Source organism: Neolamprologus brichardi, chromosome 2 (genome assembly GCF_056152115.1).
Source record: "Neolamprologus brichardi isolate AB-2024 chromosome 2, ASM5615211v1, whole genome shotgun sequence".
Classification (NCBI taxonomy): domain Eukaryota; kingdom Metazoa; phylum Chordata; class Actinopteri; order Cichliformes; family Cichlidae; genus Neolamprologus; species Neolamprologus brichardi.
The window spans coordinates 8,435,329-8,451,452 of record NC_142105.1 but is presented as its reverse complement, the minus strand read 5'-3'; the positions used below and the strand labels follow the sequence as shown (position 1 = coordinate 8,451,452).

The window sequence follows — 16,124 nt, the reverse complement described above, 5'->3', positions numbered from 1 at the left end:
TCCGGGTGATTGTTTGTTGGAGCATCCGTCTCTGACTCCAGTAAACCATTTTGAGCCCCGACCACAAGGGGACTCGGCTGATCGTTACAGCCTACGAGGTGAGAGTCATGTGACTGATGGAGACAGTTTTCTATAGGCTATTTATAGGTCTGATATGCATCAAAGATTCTGTCCTGATATGTTTAGGCAATGCACAATACATATCTTGGTGTTTGAAATGACTGATTGATATTTTTTAAAAAGAGCGTGATTTCAAATGTATTGATTTATCAGTCAGGAAACCTTTTAAAATTATTTTCCATTGTTCACAGTCAATATGTTATCTGCAGTGGGTGGCAGAAGGCCACGCCCACAAGCAGATGCACAAACAAGAACCATGAGCTGCTATGTACACAAGATTTTCTCCACTTTACCCATATTAAACAGCTTTTCTTAAACAAGTAACTGAAGCTGTTACACTCCACCAGACCCCATTCATAAAAACAGTAATTTTACCTCAAAGAACACAGGAGTTACTCATCTACTGTTGCCACAATTGAATAGTTTGTAATATTGTGCTGCTTTGGTGTTATAATGCATTAATTCGGACCAAAACTAATGCATTAAAAAGCAAAAGTCACACAAATAGGTCAATAACACTCATTTTCAGTGTTAAAAAAATCCCTGTTTTTGTCAAACAAGTCTGGTGGATTTAAAAAAAGAGCCACTAACCCCGTCTTCTCCACAAGCTCTGTTGTCCTTCCTAGCTGCAGGAGAACTTCAGGCTTCAGCAAACTGAAGGTGCTGCATTAAGGAGTCACATGACTGGTCTCATGACCCACACCTTGCAGGTTGTAGCAGTAACTACAGTAGAAAAAACCAAACCGCACACTCGTGGTGATCCATCCCACATAGAGTCTGACAGCCTCGGCATGACCTGGACAGATCTCATCCACCAAATAAATGGAGTTTTATGGCTGCTGTTCCGCCTGTCCACAGGCCCCGCCCCTTTGATGACTTGGTTGACGAGCTGTTGTCGGCGATGCGCGGGTCGTCTCCAGAACAAACGTTAAGACAAAAAACGGAAAAGTGGCTGAAAACTGTTAGGAACTGAAGAGTGAGCGATGAGTTGGGGTGAGTTTTATAAAAAAGGACATCACTACGAAAAAATGCATCAGCCGGTTTAAAATCTGCAGCGCTTCAATATAAAGTGCTTCATTACATTGTTACTTTTTTACAGTTTCTTATTAAAATATTGTTTTCCCTGGAGTGAAACCATAGTAAACATGTTACACGTTGGTAAAAATAAACATTTGGAATGTCTCTTTTTAACAAGTCCCATTGGCTGATTTTGGTCAAGCTGAACTCGTCCCCGGAGCCTGAAACAGCAAAACGGTCATATGGTTAACACAAGTCATTACACATTACAGGCAGTCACACAGGGTATGGAGGAGAGAGCAGAGCATAATGGGAGATGAAGGTGAGTCAGGTCCACATAGCTGGAGCAGGGTTTGCTTATTTCCTAGTTTTTCTCACTAAGTTACTCACTTAAAAGTTTTTAATATTATTATTATTATCATTATTATCATCATCATTATTAGGGGTGTAACAATTCTTCAGTTGGTCCCTTATTTCCACGCGAGTTCCAATCTCTGGGCATCCTGTTTCATGGGGACGCTCATGGGGATGCTTAGAATAAATGGGGCTCTATGGACTTAGTTAAAAGGGGTAAATGTTGTGGTAAAATCCCTTTCCTCGAGTACTACAGCACCATTTACTATATCTTACATTCTGATATCTGGCTTCATACAAGCAGAAGTTTCCAGATAGCATCACCTTTAACCACCACTTTGTCTACAAACACTTGTAAGATCTATGTAGTTATTGCCACCAAAGGACGACCTCCTGTCATAAATCCTAAACTGAGCAACCATTAGCAAAACAATGATAGTTTTTAGGCAAAATTGGCTTCACTGTAAGACTAACTGAAGGACTTTAGTGTTATATTTGTAAAAGATTAGCCTAGAAGCTGCCAAATAACCTCCAACTGATCGAGACAGTCCATCCTTCCCTGAGCCTGGTTCTGTTGGCGGTCTCTTCCTGTTAAAAGGGAGTTCTTCCTCTCCATCATCCCCAAGTGCTGTTCATAAAAGTTTTGTCTGAATTTTGGACCTCTTTCTTAAAGTTGTAGGCTTTTGACGTTACGGTATTACAATGAACTGGTGTTATAACAGTTGAAATAACCATTTTAGCTGTTAAACTTTTAGAAGCGACTCAGGGTAAAGTGTATCCACCACAGCTATTTTTCCAGTGCTGTTACTACCGTGACAGAATACTGGGGATTTTTCACAAACTGAAACACAATCTGCACAAACCTACAAGAGCTGGAGTGGTCCTTTGCATCTCTCTGTTGTTGCTGCGCTTCTAGATTTGGTTGTTTTTTGTTTCTCTGCAGTTTTTCTTTGGTTGATTGTTGGGGGTCGCTGAAGGACAAACATACAGGATGTGACAACCACCTGGTTTCTGGTTTTTAATTCGTCTCACTCTACCAGGAGCAAACATCTGGTGGGGAAAATAATGAACCCTTTAGAATTCATTTCTGAGTCAGACCTAGCTCTTCCTAAGCTGCTCGAACTATGAGGGACATGAGTTCAAGTGATGAAATATCATTCTATGAAACCAAATAGGAAGCTAGGACCCAGAAGAAAGCATCTTTCTAAAAACCACCTTTAGTTAACCTCAATCAGCTCCTGAAAAATAGATTGTTTTTAAATCTATGGTCCATAAACTGAACTCTGTAAACATTTTTGATTCATATTTTAAAAATTAACTAACCTGTCTTATATCTGTTCCAATTTTAATGGTTATTCGATCATTCTCATCAGCAGGAAAGAGCAGAGTAAACATCTCAGTTTAAAGAATTTATCTCCAATCATAGGGTAGTATATCTAAAAATGTGATGACAGGACCAGAATCACAGAAGCATAAAGGGAGCCTGAGACTGAACCATGAACCTGAAGCTGCAGCTTACCATCTGCTGAGTCCTTCTTCTCGTTTAAAGCACCACAGTGAGAAAATAAGGCTGAACAGAAGTTCACTCAAACAGCAACAAAACATCAACACATTTATAAAAAAATATATTTCAAATATAAAAATTACAAAAGTAAAAAATAAATAGATTACAAACAAAAAGTCAGTAGGAGTTTAGTCTCTGAGGAAGCAGCCAGCATGATGATGATGGTGATGATGGCGGCGGTGTAAATGGGTTTGGCTAGCATGCGTCAGTGGGCCATCCAGTCAGCATGCTTGAGTCACCACATGCATCAGTTAGCATGTATAGGTTAGCACACAGTGTTTACGGCGGCTGATTTAACATGTGAATGGGGAGAGGGGGCGGGGTTTGGCGTGTTCAGCAGGCTGACGAACAGGAAGAGAGTGGAGGTGGGCAGGTAGACACAGAGGAAGAGGACGACATCCTCGCTGAGACAGAGGACAAAGTCGCTCTGCTCCATCAGCATCCAGTCCACCAGCACCCCCACCAACAGGTAGTACACCTGGAATTCCTGATGCTCCTCCCACTCCCCGTCACCACCCCAGTCTGGACCCACCGATGCCTCCTCCAACGAGTTCTTCTGCCTGACCACGCCCCCTCTGGTGTCATTGTCACTCACCATGGGCTTGATCTCCGCCCCTTCTGATGCCACTTCCTTCACCCGACTCCGCCCACGTTCCACAGCACGCTCCAACCGCCGGCTGCTCTCCACAAACTCCTGCAGGAACACAGAAGGGTGGACGAAGACCAAACACGTTAAAACACTGCGCCCCATTGATATTCAAGAAAGTCCTTTTATGAGGAATCATGATCAGAACTTTATTTAGAACATAATCATGTTTAACAATAAAGGAACTACACATCCCATGATGAATTGCAAACTGGAGATTCTACAACAAACAACTCCCCCTTCTTGAACTGACACCTGCAGGTCAATGTTCCCTCTAATTTTTCATGTGTCTGAGCGAACACACAAACTCCTTGAGCGGTCCCTTGGATCACTGTGAGCAACATTAGACGTGTGCACTGTGGTCACGCCAGCATTGAATCCATCCAAGTTACATGGTTTATTAAAATAATCAAATTACAGCATTTACATTTATGTTAGACTACTTTTAATTAACTGCTTTAGCCCACTTAAAATGAAAATTTTAAAAGATCTTGTTCATGACCTGTGTAGTATGTTAACACTATTGAAAGTAGTCTAAGGAGCTTGGAAAGAAAAGCGTCTGGACTTCTTTGAGTTGCTTGAAGACGTTTCACCTCTCATCCGAGAAGCTTCTTCAGTTCTAAGGTCAAATGGTGGAGAGTCCCAGATATAAAACTAGTGGGAGTTTCCCCCCAAAGAGGGACAAAGGACCCCCTGATGATCCTGTACCTAATCACATGAGCCAAGGTGTGAAAGCGGGTGTGGGTCACAATCAGCCAGGGTTTCGGGTGAGCTCATTGTGAAACCTGGCCCCACGCTATCATGTGATTTCCTGAGGTCAGATGGCCCAGGATGTGAGTGGGCATTAAGGCGCCTAGGGAGGGATCTCAAAACTGGATTATAGATGGCAGAGAGTTGTTGTCGTAAACCACCGCCTCTGTTCAAAGATGGACGTAAATGGCTTCTTTCACTCCTCTTTCAAACCATCTGTCCTCTCTGTCCAAAATGTGAACGTTGGCATCCTCGAAAGAGTGACCTTTGACATTAAGATGCAGATGGACAGCTGAGTCTTGTCCCGTGGAGGTGGCTCTTCTATGTTGTGCCATGCGCTTGTGAAGTGGCTGTTTGGTCTCTCCAATGTAGAGGTCTGGGCATTCCTCGCTGCACTGTACAGCATACACCACGTTGTTAAGTTTGTGTTTTGGAGTTTTGTTTTTCGGGTGAACCAGTTTTTGTCTGAGCGTGTTGCTGGGTCTGAAGTACACTGGGATGTCATGCTTGGAGAAAACCCTCCTGAGTTTCTCTGATACACCGGCTACATAGGGGATGACAATGTTGTTGCGTCTGTCTTTCTTATCCTCCCTCGCTGATGTCTGATCTTCTTTTCTGTGCATCTTTGCTGACTTTATAAACGCCCAATTAGGATAACCGCATGTTTTAAGTGCTTCCTTTACATGTGTGTGTTCCTTCTTTTTTCCTTCAGGCTTAGAGGGAACATGTTCTGCCCGGTGGTGTAGGGTCCTGATTACCCCAAGTTTGTGTTCCAGAGGGTGATGGGAGTCAAAGAGGAGGTATTGGTCTGTGTGTGTGGGCTTCTGGTAAACTTCAATGTTGAGGTTGCCATTCTCTTCAATGTGCACAGCGCAGTCCAGGAAAGGCAAACAGTTATCCTTTGTGTCTTCCCTGGTGAACTTGATGTTTTTATCCACGGCGTTAATGTGCACAGTGAAGGATTCCACTTCTTGTGTTTTGATTGTGACCCAGGTGTCGTCTATATACAGTAGGGCAAAAAAGTATTTAGTCAGCCACCGATTGTGCAAGTTCCCCCACTTAAAATGATGACAGAGGTCAGTAATTTGCACCAGAGGTACACTTCAACTGTGAGAGACAGAATGTGAAAAAAAAATCCATGAATTCACATGGTAGGATTTGTAAAGAATTTATTCGCAAATCAGGGTGGAAAATAAGTATTTGGTCACCTCAAACAAGGAAAATCCCTGGCACTCACAGACCTGTAACGTCTTCTGTAAGAAGCTTTTCTGTCCCCCACTCGTTACCTGTATGAATGGCACCTGTTTGACCTCATCATCTGTATAAAAGACACCTGTCCACAGCCTCAACCAGTCAGACTCCAAACTCCGCCATGGCCAAGACCAAAGAGCTTTCGAAGGACACCAGGAAAAGAATTGTAGACCTGCACCAGACTGGGAAGAGTGAATCTACAATAGGCAAGCAGCTTGGTGTGAAAAAATCAACTGTGGGAGCAATCATCAGAAAATGAAGACATACAAGACCACTGATAATCTCCCTTGATCTGGGGCTCCACGCAAGATCTCATCCCGTGGGGTCAAAATGATCATGAGAAAGGTGAGCAAAGATCCCAGAACCACACGGGGGGACCTGGTGAATGACCTGCAGAGAGCTGGGACCAAAGTAACAAAGGTCACCATCAGTAACACACTACAACGGCAGGGAATCAAATCCCGCAGTGCCAGACGTGTTCCGCTGCTGAAGCCAGTGCATGTCCAGGCCCGTCTGAAGTTTGCCAGAGAGCACATGGATGATACAGCAGAGGATTGGGAGAATGTCATGTGGTCAGATGAAACCAAAGTAGAACTTTTTGGTATAAACTCAACTCGTCGTGTTTGGAGGAAGAAGAATACTGAGTTGCATCCCAAGAACACCATACCTACTGTGAAGCATGGGGCTGGAAACATCATGCTATGGGGCTGTTTTTCTGCCAAGGGGACAGGACGACTGATCCGTGTTAAGGACAGAATGAATGGGGCCAAGTATCGTGAGATTTTGAGCCAAAACCTCCTTCCATCAGTGAGAACTTTGAAGATGAAACGAGGCTGGGTCTTCCAACATGACAATGATCCAAAACACACTGCCCGGGCAACAAAGGAGTGGCTCCGTAAGAAGCATTTGAAAGTCCTGGAGTGGCCTAGCCAGTCTCCAGACCTCAACCCCATAGAAAATCTGTGGCGGGAGTTGAAAGTCCGTGTTGCTCGGCGACAGCTCCAAAACATCACTGCTCTTGAGAAGATCTGCATGGAGGAATGGGCCAAAATACCAGCTACTGTGTGTGCAAACCTGGTAAAGACCTATAGTAAACGTTTGACCTCTGTTATTGCCAACAAAGGTTATGTTACAAAGTATTGAGTTGTATTTTTGTTATTGACCAAATACTTATTTTCCAACCTGATTTACGAATAAATTCTTTACAAATCCTACCATGTGAATTCATGGATTTTTTTTTCACATTCTGTCTCTCACAGTTGAAGTGTACCTCTGGTGCAAATTACTGACCTCTGTCATCATTTTAAGTGGGGGAACTTGCACAATCGGTGGCTGACTAAATACTTTTTTGCCCCACTGTATCTGTACCAGTGGCTGGGTACTCTCCCTTTAAAAGAGCCAAGAGCCTTTCTTTCCACTTCCTCCATGTTTTTGTTTTTGTTTTTGTTTTTGCTCACAGGCTTTCGAGCGTTTTCCTTATAAAACGCAGTTTTTACCGTTTCTTCCCGCAGTAAATATAAACAACAATAGTATTCAGGAAGAAAACCAAACATTGCATATATTTTTATCATAACTCTGGTTTTACGTGGCCTATCAACACAATTTAAAAACTGGTATAAAGTCCACACTTTTCCCGTCAATTGTTCCGTCTGTCCTGCTCACATCTCCACGTTGTCATTAACGTGGCTTCACTCCACATTAGCCACGCCGCTTTGCTAGCTAAAACATATGTGTACATATGCGTACAAAGAGTACAGCAGGGGGCTCAGAACACACCTCTCAGCACTGGAGCCCCCCAGGGGTGTGTTCTGGGGCCCCTGCTGTACTCTTTGTACACATATGACTGTGTGGCCACTACCAGCTCCACCACCATCATCAAGTTTGCTGACGACACCGTCGTGGTGGGCCTGATCTCTGACAACAACGAGACGCCCTACCTGAAGGAGATTAGGAATCTGGAGAACTGGTGCCAGAGGAACAACCTCCTTCTAAACGTCAGTAAGACAAAGGAGTTGATAGTGGACTTCAGCGCTAAGCAGGAGAGGAACTACCAGACCCCCGTCATCAACGAGTGCCCAGTGGAGAGAGTGGACAGCTTCAAATACCTCAGAGTTCACATCACGCAGGACCTGTCATGGTCCTGTCACATCAACACCGTGGTGAAAAAGGCCCGACAGCGTCTCTACAACCTCAGACGCTTGAGAGACTTCCAACTGCCCTCCAAGGTGCTCAGGAACTTTTACTCCTACACCATAGAGAGCATCCTGACGGGAAACATCTTAACCTGGTTCGGGAACAGCACCATGCAGGACAGACGAGCTCTACAGAGGGTTGTGCGTTCAGCTGAGCGCAACATCCGCTCCGAGCTCCCTGACCTGCACTCAATCTACAGCAGGCGGTGCTGGACCAAGGCCAGGAAGATCGTGAAGGACCTCAGCCATCCCAACAACAGACTGTTCTCTCTGTTGAGGTCAGGAAAGCGATTCCGCTCCCTGAAGACCAACACAGAGAGACTGAGGAGGAGCTTCTTCCCGCAGGCGATACAGTCTCTCAATCACACCACCACACAGTACTGACCCACACATATAGTTCTTACACACACACTGGACATTCTGGACATTGTTTTCACTTCATCACTTAAATCACTTTAAGCATATTTGCACTGCACAAGACACTAAATAATGTGGATTGCACAACACTGGACATTATATTCCTCATTTCCAGTTAATACTTGTACAGCTACTGTTATTGTGAATATATATATTTATATTTCTTCATACATTCTTATATATTTCTATACTGTGTATTGTGTATTTTGTTGTACAGTTATTTTATTTTCAACTTTAATTTATATATTTTATCTTATTCTTTCCCAGTTAAATTTACCCTTCATTCTAATTTGTGTTGTACAGTTATCTCATTTTTAACCTAATTTTTATATTTTATTTTATTTTATTCCTTCCTAGTTAAATTTACCCTTTTTCTTTAGGTCACGAGCAGTTGTCTAAGCATTTCACTGCATATCGTACTGTGTATGACTGTGTATGTGACAAATAAAATTTGAATTTGAATTTGAACACCGGTGTCGGCACATAAGGACGCTGTCATAGCCTGTCAACGACGTTGATTAGCTGCATATATACGAATGTGAATCGCATTATTGGCTGGACTATGGGATAAGGTGGCATCGTTCTAATCCCAGCAGCCAGTCACTTACTGACTAACACTGCAAAACAGAATTGTTAAAGTTTTAACGCAGAGACCGTGCTAGCAGTGCGCAATTGCGCATGCGCACAGCTTAGAGGGAACATTGCTGCAGGTCATCATTACACTAACATATTTTCAGAGTTGAATGTTACCATATCAGTCCTTTTAGTAAATTCACCGAGCTCTGAGGGAGACAGACGAAAGATCTCACCATCAGAGCTTTGTCCATGAAGAACTCCTTCCCTGGAGTGCCATCGTTGTACTTTGTATCAATGGCGAAGCAGAGGAAGAGGACGTCCACCACAATCTCAAAGATGGACAGGAAGCAGTGGGCCACCAGGAAGGAGAAAAGACACACGATGATGAGCGGCAGCAGCCACTCTGCGTAATCCCGCTGGTAGTTCAGGAGGAGGACTCCAGCGAACGCCGTTGTCGTCACAATCAGGATCTGAGGAGATATATTCAAATAAACTGATGACAGGTGGGAAAAGAAAAACTGAAATCCACTGTCCATATGCGGTGATGCTTCAAAGTTCACTAGCTACTTTTTTCCTACTAAAGACAGAAAGCAACAGAGCTTCCGAGAACACCTTAGACAGGTAACCTACCAGTCAACATCAGCTCCAGCTCTGCTGGGGTGTTTGTAAGCTAGAAATTTATCTGTCTGTGAGTGACAGGAGAATGGTGGACAAAAGCCAAGATGAAAGCCCTCCCTGCCACTAGATTTTACAGCTAAAAAACAAATGCAAAGAAAAGGAAGGAAGATGAACATAATAGCACTGTTTCTGGATCTGGCTAGCTAATAGCTCCTTTCCCCACCTATACTGGCGTATACGTATAGTATAGAAAAAACATTTAGGCATGGCATCAAATCTCATTTCACGGGACCAGTAAAAGTGTTTAAAGTCAATATTTTGGAAATTCTGAACTTAATCTCACAGAACTGTAAATGGTAAATGGACTGGTTCTTATATAGTGCTTTTCTGCTGTAGCTGAGCACTCAAAGCTCTCTTACAGCAACATTCAGTTAGGTGATCACGGTCAAAGTGAAGATCCTTCCTCCAAAGCAGCACAAACTGGCAGAAAAAATGAAAAATCAAGCTCCCGCCTCACCTTCCCCAGGAAGAGCACAAAGTCTCCAATGGCGTTTATTGTGGCGACTCGCAGCGCGTTTTCTACCAGGATCACGAAGGCGTCACGTGCAGACGTGCAGAAACTGGTGCTGTTGATGGCTGTGGCTGCATATGCATTCTGGGAAATAAAACCAGATATGGTGAGATGATTATATCAATGAAGAGAAGAGAAGAGAAGAGGGTGAAGTATTACCTGATTGAGATAGTTGAGGCACTTCTCCAAACACCACAGACAACAGATACAAGTTTTCAGCATACAGCGAGCGCACGCATTCTCCTGATAAACAACAGATAATATCAGGTTATATATAAAATGTATTTATGTTTACATGTCACATACAACACACTGTACATGTAATCATTTAAAAAAAGGACGAACGAGTTGTTAATGCAACAGAAATGGTGTGGTAGTGATGAGGAGACTTCGGTATGAACACCAAAACATCATCAGCATAGAGATGGATGCCCTTCGGTCTGTATTGTTACCAAACCTTTAAAGGACATCAAGTCATTCTTCTGATGTTTTTTTTTTCCAGTTTGATCATAATTGGTGAAACTGTTCAATGAATCACTTCCGTGTAATCTTAGCAACAGTGTGTTCGCCACTGACAGGTTCACATTGTTCTTCTAAGTGACAATGTCATGGTAAGGTTCCCTACTAAATCCATAAACCTACGCACATCTCAGTATTCATCAGGAGTTTCAAGAGGGCATACAGAAAATAAGAAAATCTGCCTAAATGCTTTCTTTAACTAATTGTTACATAAAATCAATGTAAAATCTTAAATTTAATGGGATCTGGTGAAATAACATTTACTTGGTATATATTCAGTTTATACTAAGCACTGTCCTCTTTAAAAATTATTTATTTGAATAAATAAAACTTTGATTTTAGGTATTTTGTTTGCATCTTATTGCTTTATTACTTCATGTTTAGTAAAAGTGATAACTAATTTTTTTAAAGGCTTCTGGCGTGTGGCAGCCTGTTACGGCAGCTCTGCTCATTTCTGAGCTTTTTTCTTATTTCCTCTTTCCTCTCTTCTTGTAACGTTCTAACTTAAGTCTTAGCAATTATATTCTGCCATCATGCACTACTGCTTTGTGCTAGTTATAGCATTTTATTCTATTTTTATATAGTATGTTATTCTTTTATCTTATTCTATTCCATTGTTTTTCTTAATTTTTGCTGCTGTAACTTTGCACTGTCCACTTTCTGCTGTGACACAAAGAATTTCCCAGATGTGGGACTAATAAAGGTTTATCTTATCTTAACAGTCTAGTAAATAAAGTTTTTGTACCTTTCCTTTGAGCTGATTATGGATGTACATGAGGATGAGTCGTGGGATCTTGACCAGTGTGATGATGAAGGATCCTTTAGCAACTGTGCCCAGGTGGTACCGGACCAGCCTCAGGACTGAGGACAGGATTGGAGTCACTGGGAGTCGGTTCTTGTCCCTGAAACACAAAGTCCTGGTTAAGAGTCTTTCCTGCCAGGAGACATTTAGAAGAACCTTTATGTTTCCTGAAACGAGGGGGTACGCATGTGGAGAATCCACTCTGAAACCCAGAGTTTAAAAAGGCAGGCTAAAAAGATGCAGTATTATGCTGTCATTGTATACCAGAGTGACTAGAAATACAGACAGTATGATTTTAATACCTTGAGAAAAAACAAGCATAATAATTTTTTTGTAATTTTGACTCTGTACACCTCCACAGTGTACTTTACTTCAAACAATTACGATATGACTGAAGCGCACTCTCTAGAAGTATCACGGCCAATGTCTACAATCAAGAGAAACCTTCAAAAATATTGTTTTTTTGCAGCTTGTTTACAACAAGCCGCAACCCACTGCTTACAACCAATAAGAGGACCAGATTAGCCAGCAGAACTACCTCCAGATCAACACTAGTAAAACCAAGGAGCTGGTGGTAGATGTCTGCAGGCACAAACATCCTCCACTGCAACCACTAAACACTCAAGGTATGGACATTGAGACTCTGGACAGCTACAGGTACCTTGGTGTTCATTTGAACAATAAACTTGACTGGACTCATAATTCAGACGCCCTCTACAGAAAAGGGCAGAGCAGGCTGTACCTGCTGCGGAGACTTAGGTCGTTTGGAGTGAAGGGCCCACTACTGAAGTGCTTCTATGACTCTGTGGTGGCCTCAGCCATCTTTTATGGTGTGGTCTGCAGGGGTGGCAGCATCTCTGCTGGGGACAGGAAGAGACTGAACAGGAGGGCCAGCTCTGTTCTAGGATGCCCTCTTGACAAGTGGAGGTGGTGAGTGACAGGAGAATGTGGCTAAGCTGTCATCCCTGTTGGACAACATCTCCCATCACATGCAGGAGACTCTGAGAGCACTGAGCAGCTCCTTCAGTGGCAGGCTGCAGCACCCACGGTGTGGGATGGAGAGATTTCGCAGGTCTTTCCTCCCCACTGCTGTCAGACTGTACAACAAAGACTCCAACTGACCAAACACACACATCCACACATGTGCAAAAGCAATAATACTAAGTGCAATACTCTTTTCTGGCATCGTTGTATTATACTCAGTTGTATATAGCATTTGTATTCTATTTTATTCTATTATATATAGTATTTTATTTTATTTTATGCTATTCTATTGTGTACAGTATCTTATTCTTATCTTATTCCAGTGTTTTTCTAATTTTTGCTATGTAACTTTGCACTGTCCCCTTCCTGCTGTAACAAAACAAATTTCCCACGTGTGGGACTAATAAAAGTCACCTTATCTTATCTTAGATTAGACTTTATGACAAAACATCTAATGAGCCTGTACAGATAAATTTATACCAGAACGATTGCTAAAGAAAGGTATGGAGAAAGAGAGACACGTGATCCTGCTGTCATTGTCCAAATACCTACAGACCAGCTGTTCATTTTCCTAAAAGTATCCAAGCTGATTTTAGCCACTTTCCACCATGTTGCTTTACTACATCGATTACAGTCAGTGGCTCAGGCGAAAAGAAGCTGTCTTTTCTATTTAAATACCATCATATACCAAATTCCCAAGTGAAATATCAAGTATGAAAAAGGTATGTAAAGTGTAGTATAGACTCACCTTGTGAAATAGTACGTGACCACAGCGCCGGCCACAGTCATCTGCTGACAGGCCAGGATGAACTCACTGATCCAGACCAGGCCCACAGCATGGTACCAGGTCAAGTACTGAAGAGGACCGGTCAGTCTGAACTCCGTCAGCCCCGTCTCCTCGTTCTGTACGGGGTTACCTGCACGACCACACAGAGCAAATAAGAATAATTTGATGACTAAAGCTAAATGAAATCTGCTACTTTACATTCAACGTTCAACAGAAACACAAATCCACAGAGATAGTTTCCAGTACCGCGATTCGCCCAAATTGGTTCAAGCATAATTTATAGGATAAATGATTTACGAATGAGTCAGTACAACCAAAAGGTACAACAAGAACAGAGAGAAACTGTAGATCTTGGACATGTCAACCAAATATATACCAGCTGTTTGACTTATTAGCAAAACAAAGATGAATATCTAACAGCATTGTAGTTTAAACTGAAGACAGGAGGCCAAGGTAGCAGTAGCAGAGTTGAAGGTGTTAAGATGTTCACTGGGAGTAACCAGGAGAGATAGGATTAGAAATGAGCACATCAGAGGGACAGCTCCGTGTTTATGATGTCAGCTTTTCTCTTTGACTGCTGCAACTGACCGGTGGTTCCCAAGAAGAGAAGGACCAGGATCCAGTAGATCCAAAAGAGCAGGAGGGCAAAGAAGGTGACAAAGGGCTGCAGGGTGAGGAGGGGGAGGTGGATGAAGACTTTTCCAGCCACGTGGAACAGAGCAATGGTCAGAGCTACTCGTTTCCTCATGAAGAGCATCAGCAGCAGGAGGATGATCTGGAGACAAAACACACAGTCAGTCTCGGGTTTAAAACACCAATCGATCACACTTTCTATGCTCTGTTTGATGTCGAGTACATACAGTGAATACAGTGGCAGCAACGGCATAGACAAGCAGCGCCTGTCCGCTATCTCTGGTGACCTCCACCTCCTCCTTCGCTTCCTTCAGTACTTTAGAGGAAGTGTCGTTCCCGTATAGCCGGTAGTCAATGTAGAGCCACCAGAGCACACTAGTCCCCGCTTAGACACAAAAAGCAGAGCCCTGATTTCAGACACATTTCATCTGTTTATATCTTTTAATGCAACAAACAGACAGGAAGTGATCTCACCAAGGGATCCAAGGACAACCAGTGAGGTGAGGATCCAGACGAGGACAGCAGAGATGTAACGAATGATCACCATGAGGATCATGGAGAGGACTGAAAAAGACAGGCAAAAAAAAGTGATGTTAGAGCCTCAAGTGGCCATTAGAAGAATTGCAGTTTTTAGCACTTCCATATGAGAATTAGATTTTCGTCTTAGAGGTTGATGCTTGTTCTCACACAGTGCGAGGACACAAAGTCCGATGATGATCTCTTTACTGGCAGCGACGCCAGCGATCAGTCGGTGCAGAACACTGTTATCCCCGACAAACGTCACCACAGCCTCAGCAAACCTTGCGTAGCAGGAGATGTCCACCGGAGTGCAGCGATTAAACACGGGCAGCGGTTTACTGAGAATGGAAGACAGAGGTCAGAGGTCACAGAAAAAGCAAAAAAGCAAGCGACTTTGGGGTGAAAAGCTGCTACATACCTTGGTGGAACAGGTAGTTTGGGGCATTTAGTGGTCCTCTGTTCGAGAACAGGATATCTATGAGCTGCTAACTCATAGGAGCACAGCTCAGAACCTGAAAGAAAAAAAAACACCATCATATTTTAAATAATAATAAAATAACTTCTAATACGGCCCTTTAGATGCAGAGAAGGTCTTTGACAAGGTTTAATGATCCTAGTTCTTTAAAGTCTCACTGGGATGGTCCTCTGCTACCGCTGCTGTTTACACTAGCAATTCCACTTTTGCAGTAACTGTACAATCATACCCACAAATCTATGGGTTAACAACAGGACACGTTGACCATCAACTATCACTATATGTTGATAATATAATTTGGTTTATGCCAACAGCGTCAGACTGATGTTTGCAGACAATATGCATGACCTAATGGAAGCACATCTGTTTCAGTAAATCAAACAGTTCCTGAAATAGGTTTTTACTGGCTTAACCATTTTAAAAACAATAAAACATAATAATAATCTTTATTTATAAACTGTTTTTCAGAACAAAGTACTTCACAGGACAATTCAGATAAATGGTAAATGGACTGGTTCTTATATAGCGCTTTTCTACTCTCACTGAGCACTCAAAGCACTCAGTAAAATAAACTTTATAAAATTCTGGCAGGTGCCAGCGCCTCAGCCTCCTGGCAGTTGAATCTTTAGGTGGCACAATCCCACTTTTACATTTTAACAAGGCTAAAAGTTGTTCTATGCTTATTGTATAATGTTGAAACAACATTAACATCTTTTAACATTTTTGCAATCAAATTGTGCCCTGGCCTGAACATCCAGAAGCGTGATTATCATTATGAAAATTCCCTGAATGTAAACTGGGAAAAAGCTTTGAGTGTCATTGTGTCAAAACACTGAAACACTGACACCATTTTAACTACATATTGCTTTCTGCGTCATTGAGAAACCTGCAAAACAAAAATGCATGAATCGGATCAAGATTGTCAAATTGCAAAGTGTCAGAGATTGTCAGTTAAGTTATTAGTATGAGAAGCCTATATTATATTCTTCCTGTGTAAATACACCTATTGCATTCACAAGATTTTTAGTAAACATGACCTTTGACCTTAACCTTGAGGTCAAGGTCACCAATATTGATACTCATCCAAGATTTTTAGTAGATGCACTTATGGGATCAAGTCACTAAAAGTACAAAAAGGCACCACTGTTCAACTATAAGCTGTTCTGCTGTTCTGCTAAATTTGTTTTTTTTTGATATTCACAATATTGGTATTCTAGTCCTCAAGTTATAGAATCAGTATGATCTTAACATGCAGACTTTCATGGTTTTCACATCCAAGCTGATGGTCGGGGTGAGCGCTGGGGTTTTCCACTCTGAGCGTATCTGCCG

At 42.4% G+C, this 16,124-nt stretch overlaps 1 protein-coding gene across 4 annotated transcripts in view; it reads right to left on the bottom strand.

Annotated features, from left to right (window-relative positions):
* Positions 1-261: 261 nt before the first annotated feature.
* Positions 262-16,124, bottom strand: part of slc44a1b (solute carrier family 44 member 1b) — a 31,337-nt gene continuing 15,474 nt past the window's right edge. For 2 of the 4 annotated variants that reach the window (XM_006797601.2, XM_087846967.1), the window contains exons 5-16: positions 14,739-14,832; positions 14,489-14,658; positions 14,276-14,365; positions 14,029-14,186; positions 13,757-13,943; positions 13,130-13,298; positions 11,341-11,497; positions 10,236-10,319; positions 10,023-10,160; positions 9,121-9,357; positions 2,355-3,749; positions 262-1,358 (exon numbers count right to left, since the gene is read on the bottom strand). In XM_006797601.2, coding sequence (XP_006797664.2) covers positions 3,321-3,749; positions 9,121-9,357; positions 10,023-10,160; positions 10,236-10,319; positions 11,341-11,497; positions 13,130-13,298; positions 13,757-13,943; positions 14,029-14,186; positions 14,276-14,365; positions 14,489-14,658; positions 14,739-14,832 — 1,913 coding nt within the window. In that variant the 3' untranslated portion in view covers positions 262-1,358; positions 2,355-3,320. The remainder of the gene's footprint in view (positions 1,359-2,354; positions 3,750-9,120; positions 9,358-10,022; positions 10,161-10,235; positions 10,320-11,340; positions 11,498-13,129; positions 13,299-13,756; positions 13,944-14,028; positions 14,187-14,275; positions 14,366-14,488; positions 14,659-14,738; positions 14,833-16,124) is intronic. The other 2 variants (XM_006797602.3, XM_087846978.1) reach the window with 2 other exon arrangements.